This window comes from Mustela putorius, unplaced genomic scaffold (assembly GCF_011764305.1).
Source record: "Mustela putorius furo isolate JIRA1106 unplaced genomic scaffold, ASM1176430v1.1 tig00000508_pilon_pilon_pilon, whole genome shotgun sequence".
In the NCBI taxonomy this organism is placed as follows: domain Eukaryota; kingdom Metazoa; phylum Chordata; class Mammalia; order Carnivora; family Mustelidae; genus Mustela; species Mustela putorius.
Window position 1 is genome coordinate 3435021 of NW_025421402.1, and position 17510 is coordinate 3452530.

The following is a 17510-nucleotide window of genomic DNA, read 5'->3' on the forward strand; positions in this document are numbered from 1 at the left end:
CTGATAGGGAATCCCAGAGCCAAAGCTGCCCAGTGGAAGAGTCCTGATCTTGTTGGAATTGGCCTGTTTTAGTAACCCTGATGTGTTCCTTCAACTGGTGAGGAACAGTCTGTAGGAAGTGTTCTCAGTCTTTCAGTGAATTATGCTCTTCACAGCAGGAGAGCCAAGGAGCACATTTTCATGGCTGCTATAGTCCACCCCTTGTACCACACAGATCTACTTCTCAGCCAAGGTTGGGGAGCGGCTTCTCCCTTGTTCCCATTGGTCTCTCTTCCTGAGAGGGAACCTCAAAGAGCGAGCTATAGCACTCATTGCTGTAGCTGGCATCAGGACCATGATTCATACTCATCTTCATTCTCTTCTCCCACCTATTCTAAATTCCTCTCACCCTCAATTATTATTTTGGCAGATCTTGGTGGCTTCCCGTCTCTGGTGGTAGGACCCAAACCCACATTCCTAAGAGGTCTGAGTTCCTGTCAATCACAAAGCTTCTTGTACTAGGGTTGCTGCAAATGTCCATTCAGTTACACTGGGGCAGGGGAGTACCTGAATATGCCCAAGTAGGTCACCTGGATTCCATATGTATTGTCTCTGTTCTCACTGTGTAAAAGTAACCCGACCTCCTCTTGCTGATCAAGGACATTTACTCTTCACACAATGGGGACTACTTGTCTTCTGGTCTCTGGATATGGAGTCCAAAGTGCTCTGATGGCAGCTATAACTTGTAGTTCAACAGGGCTCTTGCCGTGTCTTTTGGCAAGGGGGCAACCTCTGTGGAATCAGCACTTTCAGCCCTGGAGAGTCCAGAGTTGCAAATATGGGAAGCACAAAATCCCTTGGTGGGTCATAGGGAGTGATGGTAAAGTGGGGTCCCCTCCTGCTTTCACCTTTAGGTTCCCAGACCCATATATTCTTTCCTTTGAGGATGATTTAGACCCTTTGATTTCATCTGTATATTGCATCTGAAGGATGCCATCCCATACTGTGAATATTTCTGAGCTAGTATTTCAGCTGTACCTTTAGAAACGCATTCCAGTACTCTATGAGGTCAGCCACTTCTGGATGGTGTACCATATGACATGACCAGTGGATCCCAAGGTCAGGGACCCACTTCTGTACCTCCTTTGTTGTGACATGTGTGCCCCGATTGGATGCTATGTTGTGTGTGAGTCCATGGGTGTGGATCAGGCATTTCATAAGCTCCTAGAACAGTGGTCCTGTCTGAGACTCTCTGAGCAGGAAAGAACAACACATGCCCAGAGTAGATCCCTAATCCTATGAAGATAAACTGCTGGGTCTTCCAAGATGGAGCTTGCCAAGCAAGCTGGTTGGTCTTCTCAAGGAATAGGACCATAATGGGGACTTACATTGGCCTCTTTTTTTTTTTTAAGATTTTATTTATTTGACAGAGAGAGATCACAAGTAGGCAGAGAGGCAGGCAGAGAGAGAGAGAGGAGGAAGCAGGCTCCCCGCTGAGCAGAGAGCCCAATGCGGGGCTCGATCCCAGGACCCCGGGACCACGACCTGAACCGAAGGCAGAGGCTCCAATCCACTGAGCCATCCAGGTGCGTCTTTTGTTGGCAGGTTAGGTATTCAATGGTAGCAATAGCTAGGTCAGTCTTGGTCACTGGGAGTGTATGCTCTTGAGCCCATATGTAGTCTCCATATCTTTGACCATGGCCACTTTATTCATGTGGCCATGGTGCCACTTCCATGTTGCCTAATGTTAATTGGCTGAATCATTTGTCTACTTGGCTGTAAAGGGTTTCTTCCACGGGGATGCTTCCTGGTGGTTATTAACATGTGATACAAAATTCTTCACACTTTGTGCCCATACCCATATGTCCTTCCACATTCCTCTGTCAGTCCTTGGTATCTCCAGGCTTCTAGTCCTTTCCCTTCCAGGAATCTTATAAGACAGTTAGAACTTTGGTTACTGTCCAGAAATCATGACACCTGTTTAGAGACCAGATACCTGTTTAGAGTTCTGCCCGTTGGGAAGATTTTCCTCTACTTTCTTTCAAAGTCACCCCTAAATATGTCCATAATGAAACCAACATCGGTTTTCAGCTTATACTATATGTAAAGCATGCCTATATGTATGTAAATCAAGCTTGGGCCTTTTCCCTTTCCTTCAGCTAATAATATGGAACCCTCCATATGACTATAGGTATGAGCTGGGGAAAGGTATGGTATAATTGTTTTGAATGGTATGAATTATCTACTAATGCAGCTTATTTCTGCCTTCTGGCCCCACTTGATCCCAGATACACCATTTTCTTTTGATGGACTGCTGCTAGGTCTGCCTGACTTTATGAGTTGGTGGGTATAACTGAATTTAGCTCATAAAGGGAAGTTATGGACACATAACCAGGTGCTCACCTGGTGCTCCATGCTCAAGCATTTTGTGTCTATCAGGATTCAATTACATGCCAAGAGCTGTTCTTCAAAAGGTGTGTAATTTTCTCTTACAAATGGCTCGAACTTGCTCCAGCATCCTAGGGGACTGCATTGTGATTCTCCCATCGGGGCTTTTCATAAACCTTACACTATATCTTTTCCCATCAGAATAACCTCTGAAATCATCAGGTCTGGTGTATTGTATGATCTTGGTGGCAAAACTTGTCTTTCAGCCTGGACCAGCAAGGCTCTTTCTTGCTCCAAGGCCCATTCTAAGCTGGCAGCTTTCAGTATCACCCAGTAAATGAGCCAGGGTAGCATTCCTAGATTTGGAAACTGTTGCTCTCAGAACCCTACCAGGCACCATGCTTCCTTTTTTGTAGTAGAGGATGCAAATGCAGTAATTTTTCCTTTAGTTTGGAGGGAATGTTCTGGTACTCTCTTGACCACTGGACTCCAAAATACTTCACTTGAGTAGCAAATTCCTGAATTTTAGCCTCTTATCAAGACCTCCAGGATCTAGCCACCTACTTATCCTGTCTAATCAGTATGATGTTCTGTGGGATATCTTGGCAGTCCAAATCTCTTTGGACTATATTGTGACAGAGGGCAGGAGAGCTTATATAGTTCTTTTTGCTTTTTTTTTTTTTAGATTTTATTTATTTATTTGACACAGAGAAAGATTGAGAGAGAGAACAAGCAGTGGGGAGCAGCAGCCAGAGGGATGGGGAGAAGCAGGCTCCTTGCTGAGCGGAGAGCCCAATGTGGGGCTTGATCCCAGGACCCTGGGATCATGACCTGAACTGAAGGTTTAATTAACTGAGCCACCCAGGCACCCCTGAGTTTACATAATTGTGGGGAAAAAATGTGAATGAATATTGTCAACTCATATGAATGTGAAGTCTTTCTGATTTTCTTTTCTAATCAGAATAGAAAAGAATGCAGTTTCTTTAAAAAAATTTTTTTTTTATAAACATACAATGTATTATTAGCCCCAGGGGTACAGGTCTGTGAATTGCCAGGTTTACATACTTCACAGCACTCACCGTAACACATACCCTCCCCAATGTCCATAACCCCACCATCCTCTCCCTACCCCTTTTCCCCCCCGGCCCCTCTCAGTTTGTTTTGTGACATTAAGAGTCTCTTATGGTTTGTCTCCCTCCCAATCCCATCTTGTTTTAAGAATGCATTTTCTAAGTCAATGGCTGCATAGTATAAGCTCAAGGGCTTATTAATCTGCATTAACAATCACAGCATATTTGACACAGCAGCTACAATCATGGCTACCAAATGGATGAGCTTGTGGTAGTCTATGGTCATTTTTTAGGAGCTGTCTGGGTTCTTCAGGGGCTAGACTAGTGAATTAAATAGATATTATAGGGACCTCCACAATTTATACTTTAGGTGTCTACTAGTAACATTAATCTCTGCCATCCTTCCCTTCCCCACTTGGCAGTCTGTTTTTGATTTACTATCTTGGCCAGGAATAGGGGGCAGTTTCAGCGTTTTCCACTTGCCCTTCCCCTTTATGATAGCTCTTAGCCCATAGACCAAGGATCCAATGTGGGGTTACTCCCACCGCCATATACACAAATTCCAATTAGACACATAGGAACTGGAAGGATGGCTACTGAGTGGGTCTGTAGACATAGTGGTCACACTGTAAGCATGGCTTTGTCAAGGACACCATTTATAATGTGCTCCCCTTAAGTTCCCACTCTAACAGGAGGCCACAGTTATGCTTTGATTCTGGATATCAATATCAGCCCAGAACTTGCATGCAATAGTTGTGAAAATGTCTGGATATTCCCCTTCTCCAGTTGTACAATTATCCAAGTAAATGGCTATAGGTCCCTTTGTGGGAGGAAATTGGGGAATGCTTACAGGAGGTATTGTTACAGGGTCTTCTTTCTGGGGACTTGGCCACTTCTTCTGTCCATGTATATAGGCCTGAAAATTGGCTTGAGTCGAAGAACTAAGCGAGAGTTTGTGACTTTTCACTGGGGAGAGGGCCCTCAACCTCCTGTTCCTCCATTTTTGCCTTTTCTTGCTTGTAGATATCAAGTAGCAGTCTTCTTATCTGCCTGTTTTGTCCACAGTGATGACATGTTCTATTAACCTATTTTAACCTCTATTTCTACAACTTCCCGAGGGTCCTGCATAACTGGCTACAGATCCTCACCTTACTATCCACTTCCTCAGAATACTCTTAGTACCCCTTGTATTAGTTCATGCCTGCCAAGAAGCTGACATGAAAATGGGGTTAGATATCCAAGAGATTAGTGGAGGGAGAAGGAGAAGGCACGGAGAGACTTCAGAGTGTAGTGAAGGTGTAACAACTGTGGAAGGTGGCAGAGAAGAAGAAATTGATGAGTAGTCTAGGATTGCAGCATGGTTCCAAGACAGCTTCAAACAGGCTGATGGAGGGGCACCTGGGTGGCTCAGTGGGTTAAGCCTCTGCCTTTGGCTCAGGTCATGATCCCTGGGTCCTGGGATGGAGCCTCTCTTCGGGCTCTCCGCTCTGCGGGGAGCCTGCTTTCTTCTCTCTCTCTGCCTGCCTCTCTGCCCACTTGTGATCTCTCTCTTTCTATCAAATAAATAAAATCTTTTAAAAAAATCTACTGATGTACTATATGTTGGTTAAATTATTTATTTATTTTAAAAAAGATTTTATTTATTTATTTGACAGACAAAGGTCACAGTAGGCAGAGGCAGGCAAAGAGAGAGAGAGGAGGAAGCAGGCTTTCCACTGAGCAGAGAGCCCGATGCGGGGCTCGATCCCAGGACCCCGGGATCATGACCTGAGCCGAAGGCAGAGGCTTAACCCACTGAGCCACCCAGGCTCCCCTGGTTAAATAATTTAAATTTAAAACAGGCTGATGGAGAGTTCTTGAGCCAATGTCACCTTTTGGAGGAGTCCCCCATCTTCCCAGGATGGGCCTTGCTAGCACCTCTGCTATAGTCACTTATTGGCTGGGAGCATTCTGTGGGAAGTATGGCCTTGGCACCAACACTGTGGTGAATCCAGAGAACAGCAGTGGAGCTGTCAGTTAGTCGTGATGCCTGTAGCCGATTTCAACAATACATTTTTATGCCAGCCATATACAGTCGCCCCATTTCCCTGCATTTGATGCTCCCAAAGTTTCTCGCATCCTTTTTTGGCTCCCCCCACATCCCTCTCCTTGATTCCATACCATTATCCTGTTTCTGAATCCCCAAGCTCTTTCTATCCATTGTTATTATGACTTATTTGGACATACTGCCTGGTTTTTTTTTCCATTTCTTCCCAAATATCCCTCTTCAAGTGGTCCTTTCTTTTTCCTTAATCTGCACCTTCACGGATTATAGTTCTCAAGCTAGTGAAAAATAGACAATGCACATTCGTTGAGTTCAGGGCTCAGAGCTCAGATTCTTCCTGGAATAAAGAGCTCATAGCAAAACTGAACTGAAAAAACATTGGCAAAATATCCAGTTTTTCCTATCGGAAACATCTCAGCTGCCTTATAGTCCCAGAGATAAGACTATGCTGGAGACAAGAGCAGCCAAAAACGAGAGAAAATTATTTTTAATAATTTTGATGCTATTTAAAAAGGAATACCCTGACATATTAGGGGATCAGGTAGGAGAAAAATCTGTGCCTAATATAAAGGTTACACAATGAATATTTATCAAATGAATGACTGCCTTGTAATGGGATAATGAGATCACAGAGAAAATAGTCATGTTCCTCTCCTGACCGGCTATTTTTTTTTTTTTTTTTTGGTCACATGGGAAGTGCAGCCTTTAATGACTCTATTTCTTGGCTCTTGGAAAGATCCTCTGTCTTCTCTCATGCACTGCTAGAGTCTTGGGATATGAGCATCCAGTCAGTCCTACCCATATGTTCCTGTTGCTTCTAGAAGTCTTGCTCCAAGGGAAGAATTTTGGAGGGTAGATCCTTTGCATAGAAAAACAGGGAAGAAAAAAAAAAACAGGGAAGGGTTAAAAATCCTGCCTCTTCCACCAGTGGATCTCTGGGACCAAGAGGATGTTACCTTCACTCTGCCTTTCAACATGCTGTGTCTTCTGTGTTAGAAATCCTGAAAAGAGACGCACCTGGGTGGCTCAGTGGGTTAAGCCTCTGCCTTCGGCTCAGGTCATGATCTCGGGTCCTGGGATCGAGCCCCACCCAGCGCTCTCTGCTCAGCAGGGAGCCTGCTTCCCCCTCTTTCTCTGCCTACTTGTGATATCTTGCTTTCTGTCAAATAAATAAATAAAATCTTAAAAAAAAATCCTGAAAGAACTTAAGAGTGAGATGTCCTTGACCAATTTTCAAGACTTTAATTTTTTTAAATCTCTATACATTCTAAACTCCAACTCAATCCTTCTCAGAACTTCCAATGGCTTCTTCAATATTATTAGACTTCACTTAATCCATAGGTTGATGTGTCTGACTATTATTCCAGAGGGTGGAGTGGCTGTCACAAGCAATCTCACACATTTTACCTTCTTCCCAGACTCATCAGATAATACCTGCTTATTCAGGGTACCATTTTCTAGTAGCCCCAGTAGAATATAGTCATCACAGTCATTGACCCTATTAGTAGCATCATAACCCAGTTCTACTTGCCCCTTTTCCAGCCGATTCTTGCCTTTTAGGTAAGAGCCAGTCAGCACTTGAACTTGGAACACTTTGGCAGGTACATCCAAAACCACAGTCAGATGATTGCCAGCCTCCGCTGATTTGGTATAAAAGAAACTCTTATCCAAGCTATAGGCATTCATGAGAACAGAGTCATTGGCAACCTTCAAGCTGGTGTAGATGGAAGCAGCAGGGTTGCTGGGAAAACCCGGGTCATTTTCCTCAATCTCTTTATCTTTGAGGCTATTGAATTTGCTGTCAAAGAAGGAGTAATTACCCATGCGCTGGAAAAGGGAAGGGAAGAATTGGATTGGTGCTGGTTCCATGAGAAGGTCATGAAAATGAGTGAGGAGGTAGTCACAGTGCATTTTTTGGTAGAAGAGGAAAAGGAAGTGAACCAAGCAAGGAAGGTCTCTAGTACGAAAGAGTTTTCCAGTGAAGTCCAGCTGAGAGAAGTTTAGAGTCAGCCAAGGTTTGTTTCTCCAGGCAGATACTGCAGTAGCTATCTGGGTGACAAATCCTGGAGCACATGTCACATCATCTTCGATCATCAGAAAATAGTCCGAGAGGTTGGTTGCAAAGTTTATGAGGAAGGCATAATCCATGTTCTGCTTGAAGTGGAAGGCTACATAGGCTGGAGTATCATGAAAGTTTTTCTCAAGGTCCTTTAAAAGAAGATAGTTTTTACGAGGTGTATTGATCACTACTAGCTGTCTGGCTTGGATGTATGGTTTAAACAGGGTTGAGATGTTGGAGATCATATGATCAAGCCACTTGGGGTCAGGATCTGCCAGGTGTACCAGGACAGTGAAGTGTTTCTGCTCAGATGAGGAGGAAGCAATGAAGAGAGATTGCAGGGTGTCCAAGAGGTAGCTCCCACTGGAATGTTGAACTGAGGCAATCCCTATGGTCAGCAGTTCTAGGATTGGGGAGAAAAGAGGATCTTTAACAACTTAGAGAAGTGAGGAAAACAGTTGCTATGAGTGAGGTTATAAATCTTTCTTAGGCCTTTCCATATGCTAAATTCATTTGTCCTTCTGGTTATTTTACATTTTCTCGCCCCCAGGCCTGGGTATGGACCAAATTAGGAGTTAAAAATATCTGGTCATAAGCTGTGAGTTAAAAGGATTATCTTTGAAAAACTATTGTGGGAGAAATAGATAAAGAAGATAAACTAAAATCATTGCATCTACGTCTCCTCCCACCCAAAGTCCCACTGAGAAACCAGGTTGCCATGAAAAGATAATAATATTTGAAGAATTCCTGGAATATAGAATTTGGAACAGGATTGGTGGAGAAATCTAAGTAGAATTTATAGCCCCAAAGACACACAGAGAAAACTGCACAGATACATCTGTATCAGAACTTCAGAAAAGTTCTCAGTTTGAGCCCCTAGATAGAAGAGGTATGGACTCTGGAATGGTCACCTGGATAATTATAGAACTGTTTCCAGAACCACTAGACCAGTGATCACCAAGAGGCTGGTGGTAGCCACACACATGCCCAGGCTAAAGTCATAAGGGTTTCTGTCTAAATAAAGTGGAAGTTTTGCCAGGCAAAGGCCCAGGGTGTGAATCCGGGGGATGGGAAGAACATCAGAAATGCAGTCAAGAGCTCCAGGCAACAGAAGAAGGAGGAAAAGAGAGAGCATAGCTGGCTATGGCACTTACCTTTACACTCCCTCAAGCAGACATTCAGAAATGTAGAGCCTGCCAGAGTGTCTAAGCAGGTAAATGGGGGAAATTCCCCCACATGACTTAGGGTTCTACCGGGAGAATTAGCAGGACACTTCGCCCAGAAGATCTGTTACTCACATTCCTTCCTTCCTCTATGTGTTACTGCTCCCCCGTAATCTAATGAGGCAGGCCTCGATAATCACAATACACTTCTACAGAGAGGCAAAAAGGAGTGGTTATCTGTAGAGAATTACACTGTTCATTCTAGATCCTGGAATATACATCTGAAACAAGAATCAAAGAACATGTGGGGACGCCTGTGTGGCTCAGTGGGTTAAGCCACTGCCTTCGGTTCAGGTCATGATCTCAGGGTCCTGGGATCGAGTCCCGCATCAGGCTCTCTGCTCGGCGGGGAGCCTGCTTCCCTCTCTCTCTCTCTCTGCCTGCCTTTCCATCTACTTGTGATTTCTTTCTGTCAAATAAATAAATAAAATCTTTTTTAAAAAAAAAAGAACATGTGAATATAAATATGAAACAAGAATCACCAACATAATGGAAGAAAAACGATGACTTGAACAGAAAGAAAACTGCAAAAATGTAATAGAGGGAATACTGAATCAAGAACATTTCAAATATATTACCATCAATCCTCAGAGAGATTGAAGAAGAAATCATACTTTGTGGTAAAAGGACAGGCTCGTATGAAAAGAAGTTTGTAGAAAATATGGATATGGTGACTTGATCGAGTTCAGCTTAGGTTTATCTGATATGTTCTTCCATCAGAAGGCACATAATGGCAAACTGTTTCTGTTTTTAGGATCTTAGAAGCCTTTGATGTTCAGTGTCTAGATCCATTAATACTCTAAGGGTTGTAATATGTTGATATTTTAAGTCAAACATTCCTTCTGCATTCATATCTGGAATGTTTCTATAAAGTGAAAATTCCCCTAATCTCCTCTTTGGTTACCCAGTGGTATAGTTCGTATAGGTAAATGAGATAAGTATTTGATTCTTTCCTTTTACTCACCAGCTTTCAAAATAATGATTGGTTGCCTAGAATTTTCCAATTGTGGCAAAATGGTTTGGTTGGTTTTTTGTTTGTTTGTTTGTTTTGGTATCCATATGAACTCATGAATTTTATGATTCAAACCACAGAAATTTTATTGATGTTTAAATTGTCCTATCTTAGGCAAGTAGTCTCTTGAAGTTGGGTCCTGAGCCCAATTAATACAAGTTTAGCAATTTTTCTTTTCTTAAAAGATTTTATTTATTTATTTGACAGAGAGAGAAATCACAAGTAGGCAGAGAGGCAGGCAGAGAGAGAGGGGGAAGCAGGCTCCCTGCTGAGCAGAGAGCCCAATGCTGGGCTCGATCCCAGGACCCTGAGATCATGACCCAAGCCAAAGGCAGAGGCTTAACCCACTGAATCACCCAGGTGCCCCAATTTTTCTTTCTATTTTATTATTTATTTATTAAAAATTTTTTTTAAAAGATTTTATTTATTATATTTGACAGACAGAGAAGAGATCACAAGTAGGCAGAGAGGCAGGCAGAGAGAGAGGAAGGAGGAAGCAGGCTCCCCGCCAAACAGAGAGCCCGATGCTGCGCTCGATCCCAAGACCCTGAGCCAAAGGCAGAGGCTTAACCCACTGAGCCACCCAGGCGCCCCCTAAAAATTTTTTTTTTTAGAATAAGATAAAACACATCATGGGATCAGACAGATATTTCAAAATGCATTCAATTCAAAAATGCACTTAAACAAAAATGTAGTTTTTCCTTGCTGAGAGTTCTTTGTATTTTTAAGACCAACAAGCTTAAGCCCTCTTGAACTTAATCTTATTTTATTGACAATAAATAACTTTGTGTTGTCCTTTGAATTCTTAAAGTATCTGAGTCAGTTAATGGTTATTCTGTCACAAGGTTTATTTTTTCTTATCAGATACCATCACAACATATGGCGATCAAATGAATGCCATAGCTGGACCTCAGAAGGGTACACAATGCCAGAATGAAGCTTGTTTAGTGAAGAGAATCACAAAGTCCTGGTTGAGCTGACAGATAAAAGCCACATAGTCTCTAGCCATAGACTTCATAATGGATGCTAGCACAGTTACCAGCAATAGGGGAAAGAGGGGTACCATTACTGCAGAAGTCGGTGAGGACCGCAGTCAGATCTAGACTGGAGCCGTACAGCACACAGATGGTAGTTAAGGCTGTGAGACTAGATGAGGTCACCAAGACAGTGAGTCTAGACAAGAACTCGGATACATCAGCATTTAGGCAATGGAGAGAGAAGATAAGCCAGCAAAAGAGACTGAGGATCTACTAGTGAAGCTGGAAGAAAACCAGAAGAGTTTGGAATTCTGTAAGCAATTGAAGAATGTTAAAAGAAGAGTGATCCACTGTATCAAATGTTGTCATAGGTCCATTTCCTTCCTACTGCCTTCTGTCTCTACTCTTGTCTGACCTGTTCCAGCATGTTCCATACCCCTTGTGCATACACTCACTTTTTTTCAAAGGAGGAGCTCCAATCAAGATTTGGGCGTTTATGTTTTTGAACAGTTCTAACTTTTTCTGCATATTTTTGAAGGTTTCCAAGTGGTTTGTTCTACCAGGGTTGATCTGCATCCGGGCTCTCTGCCAAGCTACCATCTTGTTTTCCTCCTGAGAAGAAAGTAAGTTTCAGCTCTATTATTCAAGCCCTTTGGGAATAATAGTTGAGTGGATTCTCTTTGTATGACACAATGAAGTATCTCTAGGATACAGGGCAGGTTGCTCAGGGCTGACTTCAATTTCTTCCTTATTCTCTAAGGAAGTTCTACACGAGGGGCTCTTGTATATACTGTGGGTCTTGGGATGAAGGGAACTGGAATTCTGCTAGCTTTCCTGGGTTCCCTATGACTACAGCTTGATAAGGGTTCTGTGAAGGGCAAAACATCTATTAAGTGTAAGAGATACAGGAGAGAAGATAATTCCACCCCGATGTCCCAATCTAAACTCTTTCCTCTAGGTGGCACTTCACTCTTGCAAATTCGTTTACTACTCTCCCTTTTCTTGTCATTTCTGGTTTCTAGAGCAATTTTCTCAACTCTTGAGACTTTTTCTTGGCTTCAATAGATGACTTAACTTTTCTGAAATTCGGCATCCTACTATATAAAGTGGGCCGGAGGAGATATGTAACTTTAAAACTGAAGGAAATTTTCTAAAATCGGAAACTTACTAAACAAAGAGAATATTTAAAAAAATTAACATATAAAGTATTATTTGCTTCAGGGTTGCCACTGTGAATCATCAGTGTCACACAATTCATGGCACTCACCATAGCACATACCCTCTCCATTGCCCACTCCCCAGCCCCTCCATCCCTCCCCCCACCACTGCCCAGCAGCCCTCGGTTTGTTTCCTGAGATTAAGAGTCTCTTACCCTTTATCTCCCTCCCCATCCCATATTGTTTCATTTTTTTCCCTCCCCCTCATGACCTTCCACCCTGCCTCTCAGATTCCTCATATCAGAGAGATCATATGGTAATTGTCAGAGTACCTTATGTCTCATCAATTGCTATTTAAAAAGAACCAACTTTGCCGAAGTATTAAATAAGCGTTATTTTTTCCTCAACCCTAAATTCCCTGTTTTGGAGTGCCACATCCCTTATTTTCTCCATCAAAGAAAAATGATATGCTGAGTCCTCAAATTCATTATCTTTTCTCTTCTTTGAGTGTCTACAGTGTTAGTGACAATTTCACACAAATAGATAATTAGATAATCTTTTTTTTTTTTTTTTAAGTCAAGGGATTTTAACTTTGCCCCATCCATAGTTTCTGGTACTCACCAAAGATAGGAAACTTGTAGTATCAAAGGGATTTTCTCTGATGAAAAAGCAGATTGGGAACACCATTACTGTTGCAATAACAATGAATAGCCATAGAAAATCTTTCATGGTGTTGGGGCTGGGAGCTTGTAGAGCTCTTTCTCAGTCTGTGATTCTTGGACGTATATCGGATGTCTGCAATTTATAGAGTATCAAGAAAAGTTTTCATTTGACAGTAATTTTTTTTTCATGAATCAAGGAAGTTTATAGTATACAGTTTACTTATGTAAGTAGCATTCTCTATCATGACCTGAGCCGAAGGCAGCCGCCCAACCAACTGAGCCACCCAGGCGTCCCTTAATGGTGTATTTGATGGATTTGGACAAATGTATAAATGACAGGTACCCATTATGATGGTATCTTGCAGGGTATTTTCACTGCCCTACAAACCCTCAGTGCTCTGCCCATTCTTCCCTCCCTCCCTCCTAATCCCTGGAAGCCACTGATCTTTTTTACTTTCTCCATGGTTTTGTCTTTGCCAGAACATCCTATATTTGGAATTGCATAGTGAGTAGCCTTTTCATACTGCCTTCTTTCACTTAGTAAGATGCGCTTAAGGTATTTCCATGTCTCTTCAAGACTTTATAGCTTATTCCCTTTTAGCACTGAATAATATTCTGTTGTCTGGATGTACCATGGCTTATTTATCTAACCATTCCCCTACCAAAGGGCATCTTGGTTCCTTCTAAGTTTGGGCAATTATGAAAAAGCTGCTAGAAATATCCCCGTGCAGGTTTTTGTGCAGACATGTTTTCATCTCCTTTGGGTAAATACTAAGGAACTCAGTTTCTGAATTGTATGTTAAGAGTATGTTTAGTTTTGGGACACCTGGCTGGCTCAGACGGTTTAGTGTCTGCCTTTGGCTCAGGCCATGATCCCAGGGTCCTAGAATCGAGTCCAGTGTCGGGCTCCCTGCTCAGCAGGGAGTGCAGCTCCCGCTGCTTGTGCTCGCGTTCTCTCTCTTTCTCTCACCAATAAATAAGTAAAACCTTAAAAAAAAAAAGTAGGTTTAGTTTTGTAAAAAAAAAACACCAAAATGTCTTCCAAAGTTGCTGTAGCATTCTACAACCCCATTATGATATATCAGAGTTCCTGTTGATGCACATCCTCACCAGTATTTGGTGCTGTTGGGTGTCCTAGATTTTGACCATTCTAATAGGTTAGTGATGGTATTTCTCATTGTTGTTGTTGTTGTTGTTTTTTAATTTTTTTAAGATTTTATTTATTTGATAGAGAGAGAGAGACATCACATGCAGGCAGAGAGAGAGGGGGAAGCAGACTCCCCGCTGAGCGGAGAGCCCCATGCAGGGCCTGATCCCAGGACCCTGGGATCATGACCCAAGCCGAAGGCAGAGGCCCAACCCACTGAGCCACCAAGGCACCCCTCATTGTTGTTTTAATTTTCATTTCCTTGATGGCATATGTTGTGGAACATCTTTTCATATGCTTATCTGTCATTTGTATATCTCTTTTAGCTAGATGTCTATTAAGGTCTTTGTTCATTTTTTAAAAATATTTTACTTATTTATTTGACAGAGAGAGAGTGAGCAAGCATGAGCAGGGCGGAGGGGCAGAGAGAGAAGCAGACTCCCCACTGAGCAGGGAGTCCTATGTGGGACTCAATCCCAGGTCCCAGGGATTGTGACCTGAGCTAAAAGCACTTAACCGACTGAGCCACCCAGGCGCCCAGTATAGTACTCTCTTATACTTTTTAGTTTTTGTAGAATTGGTAGTAATGTCCCCACTTTCATTTCTGATTTTAGTAATTTTAGTGTTCTCTTTTTTTCTTCATCCATCGAGCTAACAGATTTTCAATTTTGTTGCTCTTTTAGAAGAGCCAGCTTTTGGTTTCATTGATATCTCTTCTATATTTCATTGATCTTTGCTTTCATCTTTATTACTTCCTTCCATTTTCTTTGGATTAGTTTGTTCTGCTAGATCTAGATCCTTGAATTGTAAAGTTAGTTATTGGTTTGAGATTTTTCTTACCTTTTTTGTGTAAGCATTTATAGCTATAAACTTTCCCTTTAGAACCACTTTCAGGGGTGCCTGGGTGGCTCAGTGGGTTAAGGCCTCTGCCTTTGGCTCAGGTCATGATCTCAGGGTCCTGGGATCGAGTCCCGCATCGGGCTCTCTGCTTGGCAGGGAGCCTGCTTCCCACTCTCTCTCTCTCTCTGCCTGCTTGTGATCTCTCTCTCTGTGTCAAATAAATAAAATCTTAAAAAAAAAAAAAGAACCGCTTTCACTATGTCCCATAAATTTCGGCACGTTTTATTTTTAATTTCATTCGTTTAACTATTTTCTATTTTTTTTTGTGATTTCTTCTGCGATTTACTGGTCGTTTAAACGTGTGCTAATTTCCACAATTTTGTGAAATTTCCAGTTTTCTTTTTGTTAGTGATTGCTAACTTCATCCCATTTTGTCAAGAGTAGATACTTTGTATGATATCTATCTTTTTAAATGGATTGAGACTTAATCTGTGGCCTGACTTATCTATCCTGTAAAATGTTCCATGTGCACTTGAGAAGAATGTGTATTCTGTGGTTGGTGGGTAAAGTGCTCTGAAATACCTGCTAAATCTAGTCGGTTTACTGTGCAGTTTAAGTCCTCTATTTCCTTACTTATTCTATGTCTAGTTCTGTTCATTATTGACAGTGGGATATTGAATTCTTCAACTATTACTGTATAACTGTCTATATCTCCCTTCAATTCCATCAGTTTTTGCTGCTTATATTTTGACGACCTGTTATTAGGTATGTAAATGTTCACAATTTTATCTTCTTGCTGTGTTGAACACTTTAATGAACTCTTAAAATGCCCTTCTTTGTCTCTTATAAACTTTTTTGCTATAATGTCTATTTAATGTCTGTTTTGTCTGGTATTAGTTCAGCCACCTTTCTCTTTTGCTTAGTATACGCATGGAATATTTTTTTCCATCTTTTCACTTGCAACCTGTTTGTCTCTGGGTCTAAAGCGAGTCTCTCAGGGTGTCTGGCTGGATTAATCAATGGAGCATGCGGGGCACCTGGGTGGCTCAGTGGGTTAAAGCCTCTGCCTTCGGCTTGGGTCGTGATCCCAGGGTCCTGGGTTCGAGCCCCACATCGGGCTCTCTGCTCCGCAAGGAGCCTGCTTCCTCCTCTCTCTCTGCCTGCCTCTCTGCCTACCTGTGATCTCTGTCTGTTAAATTAAAAAAAAAAAAATCAATGGAGCATGCGACTCTTGATCTTGGCCTTGTAAGTGGGTGTAGAGATTACTTAAAATTTTAAAAAAGTTAAAAAAAAAACTGAGTCTCACATAGATAGCACAGTTGGATCAGATTATTTTAAAAGATTTTATTTATTTGTTTGTTTGTTTATTTTAACACAGAGAGAAAGAGAAAGAGAGAGACAGGCAGCGAGAGGGGATGGAGCAGGGGGAGAGGGACCAGCAGGCTGCCTTGAGTGTGGAGTCTGATCATGGCCCAATCCCAGGACCCTGAGAGCAGGACCTGAGCCAAAATCAAGAGTCAGATGCTCAACTGACGGGGCCACCCAGATGCCAGATCAGTTTTTTAAGTCAATTCTGCCAACATCTGTCTTGATTAGACAGTTTAGTCAATTTAAAGTAATTACTCCTGAGAGTGACTTCTGACATTTCGTTACATGTTCTCTAAACGCCTTACAGTATTTTTGTCCCTTATTTCCTGCATTACCATATACTTTTGTGTTTAGTTGATTTTTTTGGGTAGCGAAATGTTTTAATCATCTTCTCATTTCCTTTTGTGTGTATTTTATAGCTATTTTCTCTGTGGTTGCCATGGGGATTATATTTAGCATCCTAAACTTACAACTTTTTAAATTTGAATTTCTACTGACTTAACTTCAATAACATAGAAACTGTTCCTTTATAGGTCTATTAAATATATATATATATATGTATGCATATATATATATATATACACATTTATTTGTATTTCTATATTCATATATATAAAAGTTTCAGCCACAACACATGAAAGTCCTCACCTTTATTGGAGCTGTAGTTCTGAGACTTCTTTTGGGAAGTGCAGAGGAACTCAGCTTCACAACTCTTCAGAGTTCCGGACTTTCTCCAAACTCAGGAAGAAGAAAGTACCATGTTTAGGGGAGCTGGGTTGGGGCCAGAATTTGCACCCTCTGAGGTAAGACAAAGTTGGTCACTGCTTTCAGGTGACACTCCACCTGACAACCATTGTTCTCCCTCAAAGGGGCCTGTTTACCCTCCAACTTCACACCAAACACCAGCTCCTTGGTGAAGGTCCTGGGGAAGTGGTGAGGAAGTTCTGATACCAGCTTCCTGGGATTCTGACCTAGATCCAGGACTGTGGACTGGGCCACATTTTTCTCCAAATAAACCCCCCCCCAAAATAGTTTTATTGGTGTTTTCCCCAAGTTTAAATACAATGCATGTTCAATGTAAAACTGGATTAATTACCAAAAAAAGAGAATAAAAATTACCCCAAATCCCAATGGCAGGAGCCACCCAGGTGACCCATATAGCTTACTTTTAACAAATGTATTTACTAGATAGAGAAGCATATGAACAAACAGCTGCTGGAGGCTTCATGGATTTAACCTGGTGACTTTCACATTACAACCCCATAAGGATGAAATGGTTGGTGGCATATTTGACAGGATACTTCCATTTATGGATTTTCTGTCTTTTAAAGAAATGTTTCTGGACTACAGAGCAGGAAAGGGAGGTCAGGTACAGGAAATAACTAATGGTTTAGTGGCTATTCGTGCAAATCATCTTTCTGTCATCCAGAGCACAGCAACACTGGCTTTTACCTCCAGCCAATGGGATTGCTTTGGACATCTACAGCTCAGTAGGCTGGGAGAGGATTAGGCTAACAATGACAGCAAAATAGATCTTGGAAGATATGAATTTGTACCTGTTCATTAATGTTAAGTATTATGAGT

General features: G+C 41.9%; 1 protein-coding gene across 1 annotated transcript; it reads right to left on the bottom strand.

Moving 5' to 3' along the window:
* Positions 1-5259: 5259 nt before the first annotated feature.
* LOC101680278 (alpha-1,3-mannosyl-glycoprotein 4-beta-N-acetylglucosaminyltransferase C-like) lies at positions 5260-16735 on the bottom strand. Its single transcript, XM_004756325.3, has 4 exons — positions 16575-16735; positions 12531-12704; positions 11208-11364; positions 5260-7943 (listed from the first exon to the last, which is right to left on the bottom strand). The coding sequence occupies exons 2-4, from the start codon at positions 12636-12638 to the stop codon at positions 6808-6810; spliced, it is 1401 nt and encodes a 466-aa protein (XP_004756382.1). The 5' UTR covers positions 12639-12704; positions 16575-16735; the 3' UTR covers positions 5260-6807.
* Between the last annotated feature and the right edge of the window lie 775 nt (positions 16736-17510).

Excerpts from the sequence above, each read along its gene's own strand:
- LOC101680278 (XM_004756325.3), bottom strand. The coding sequence starts at position 12,638 with ATGAAAGATTTTCTATGGCTATTCATTGTTATTGCAACAGTAATGGTG. Across the intron at positions 11,365-12,530 it reads CTACAAGTTTCCTATCTTTG|GAGGAAAACAAGATGGTAGC; the intron begins GTGAGTACCAGA and ends CTTTCTTCTCAG. Across the intron at positions 7,944-11,207 it reads AGCTCCTCCTTTGAAAAAAA|AACTGCTGACCATAGGGATT; the intron begins GTGAGTGTATGC and ends CCCCAATCCTAG.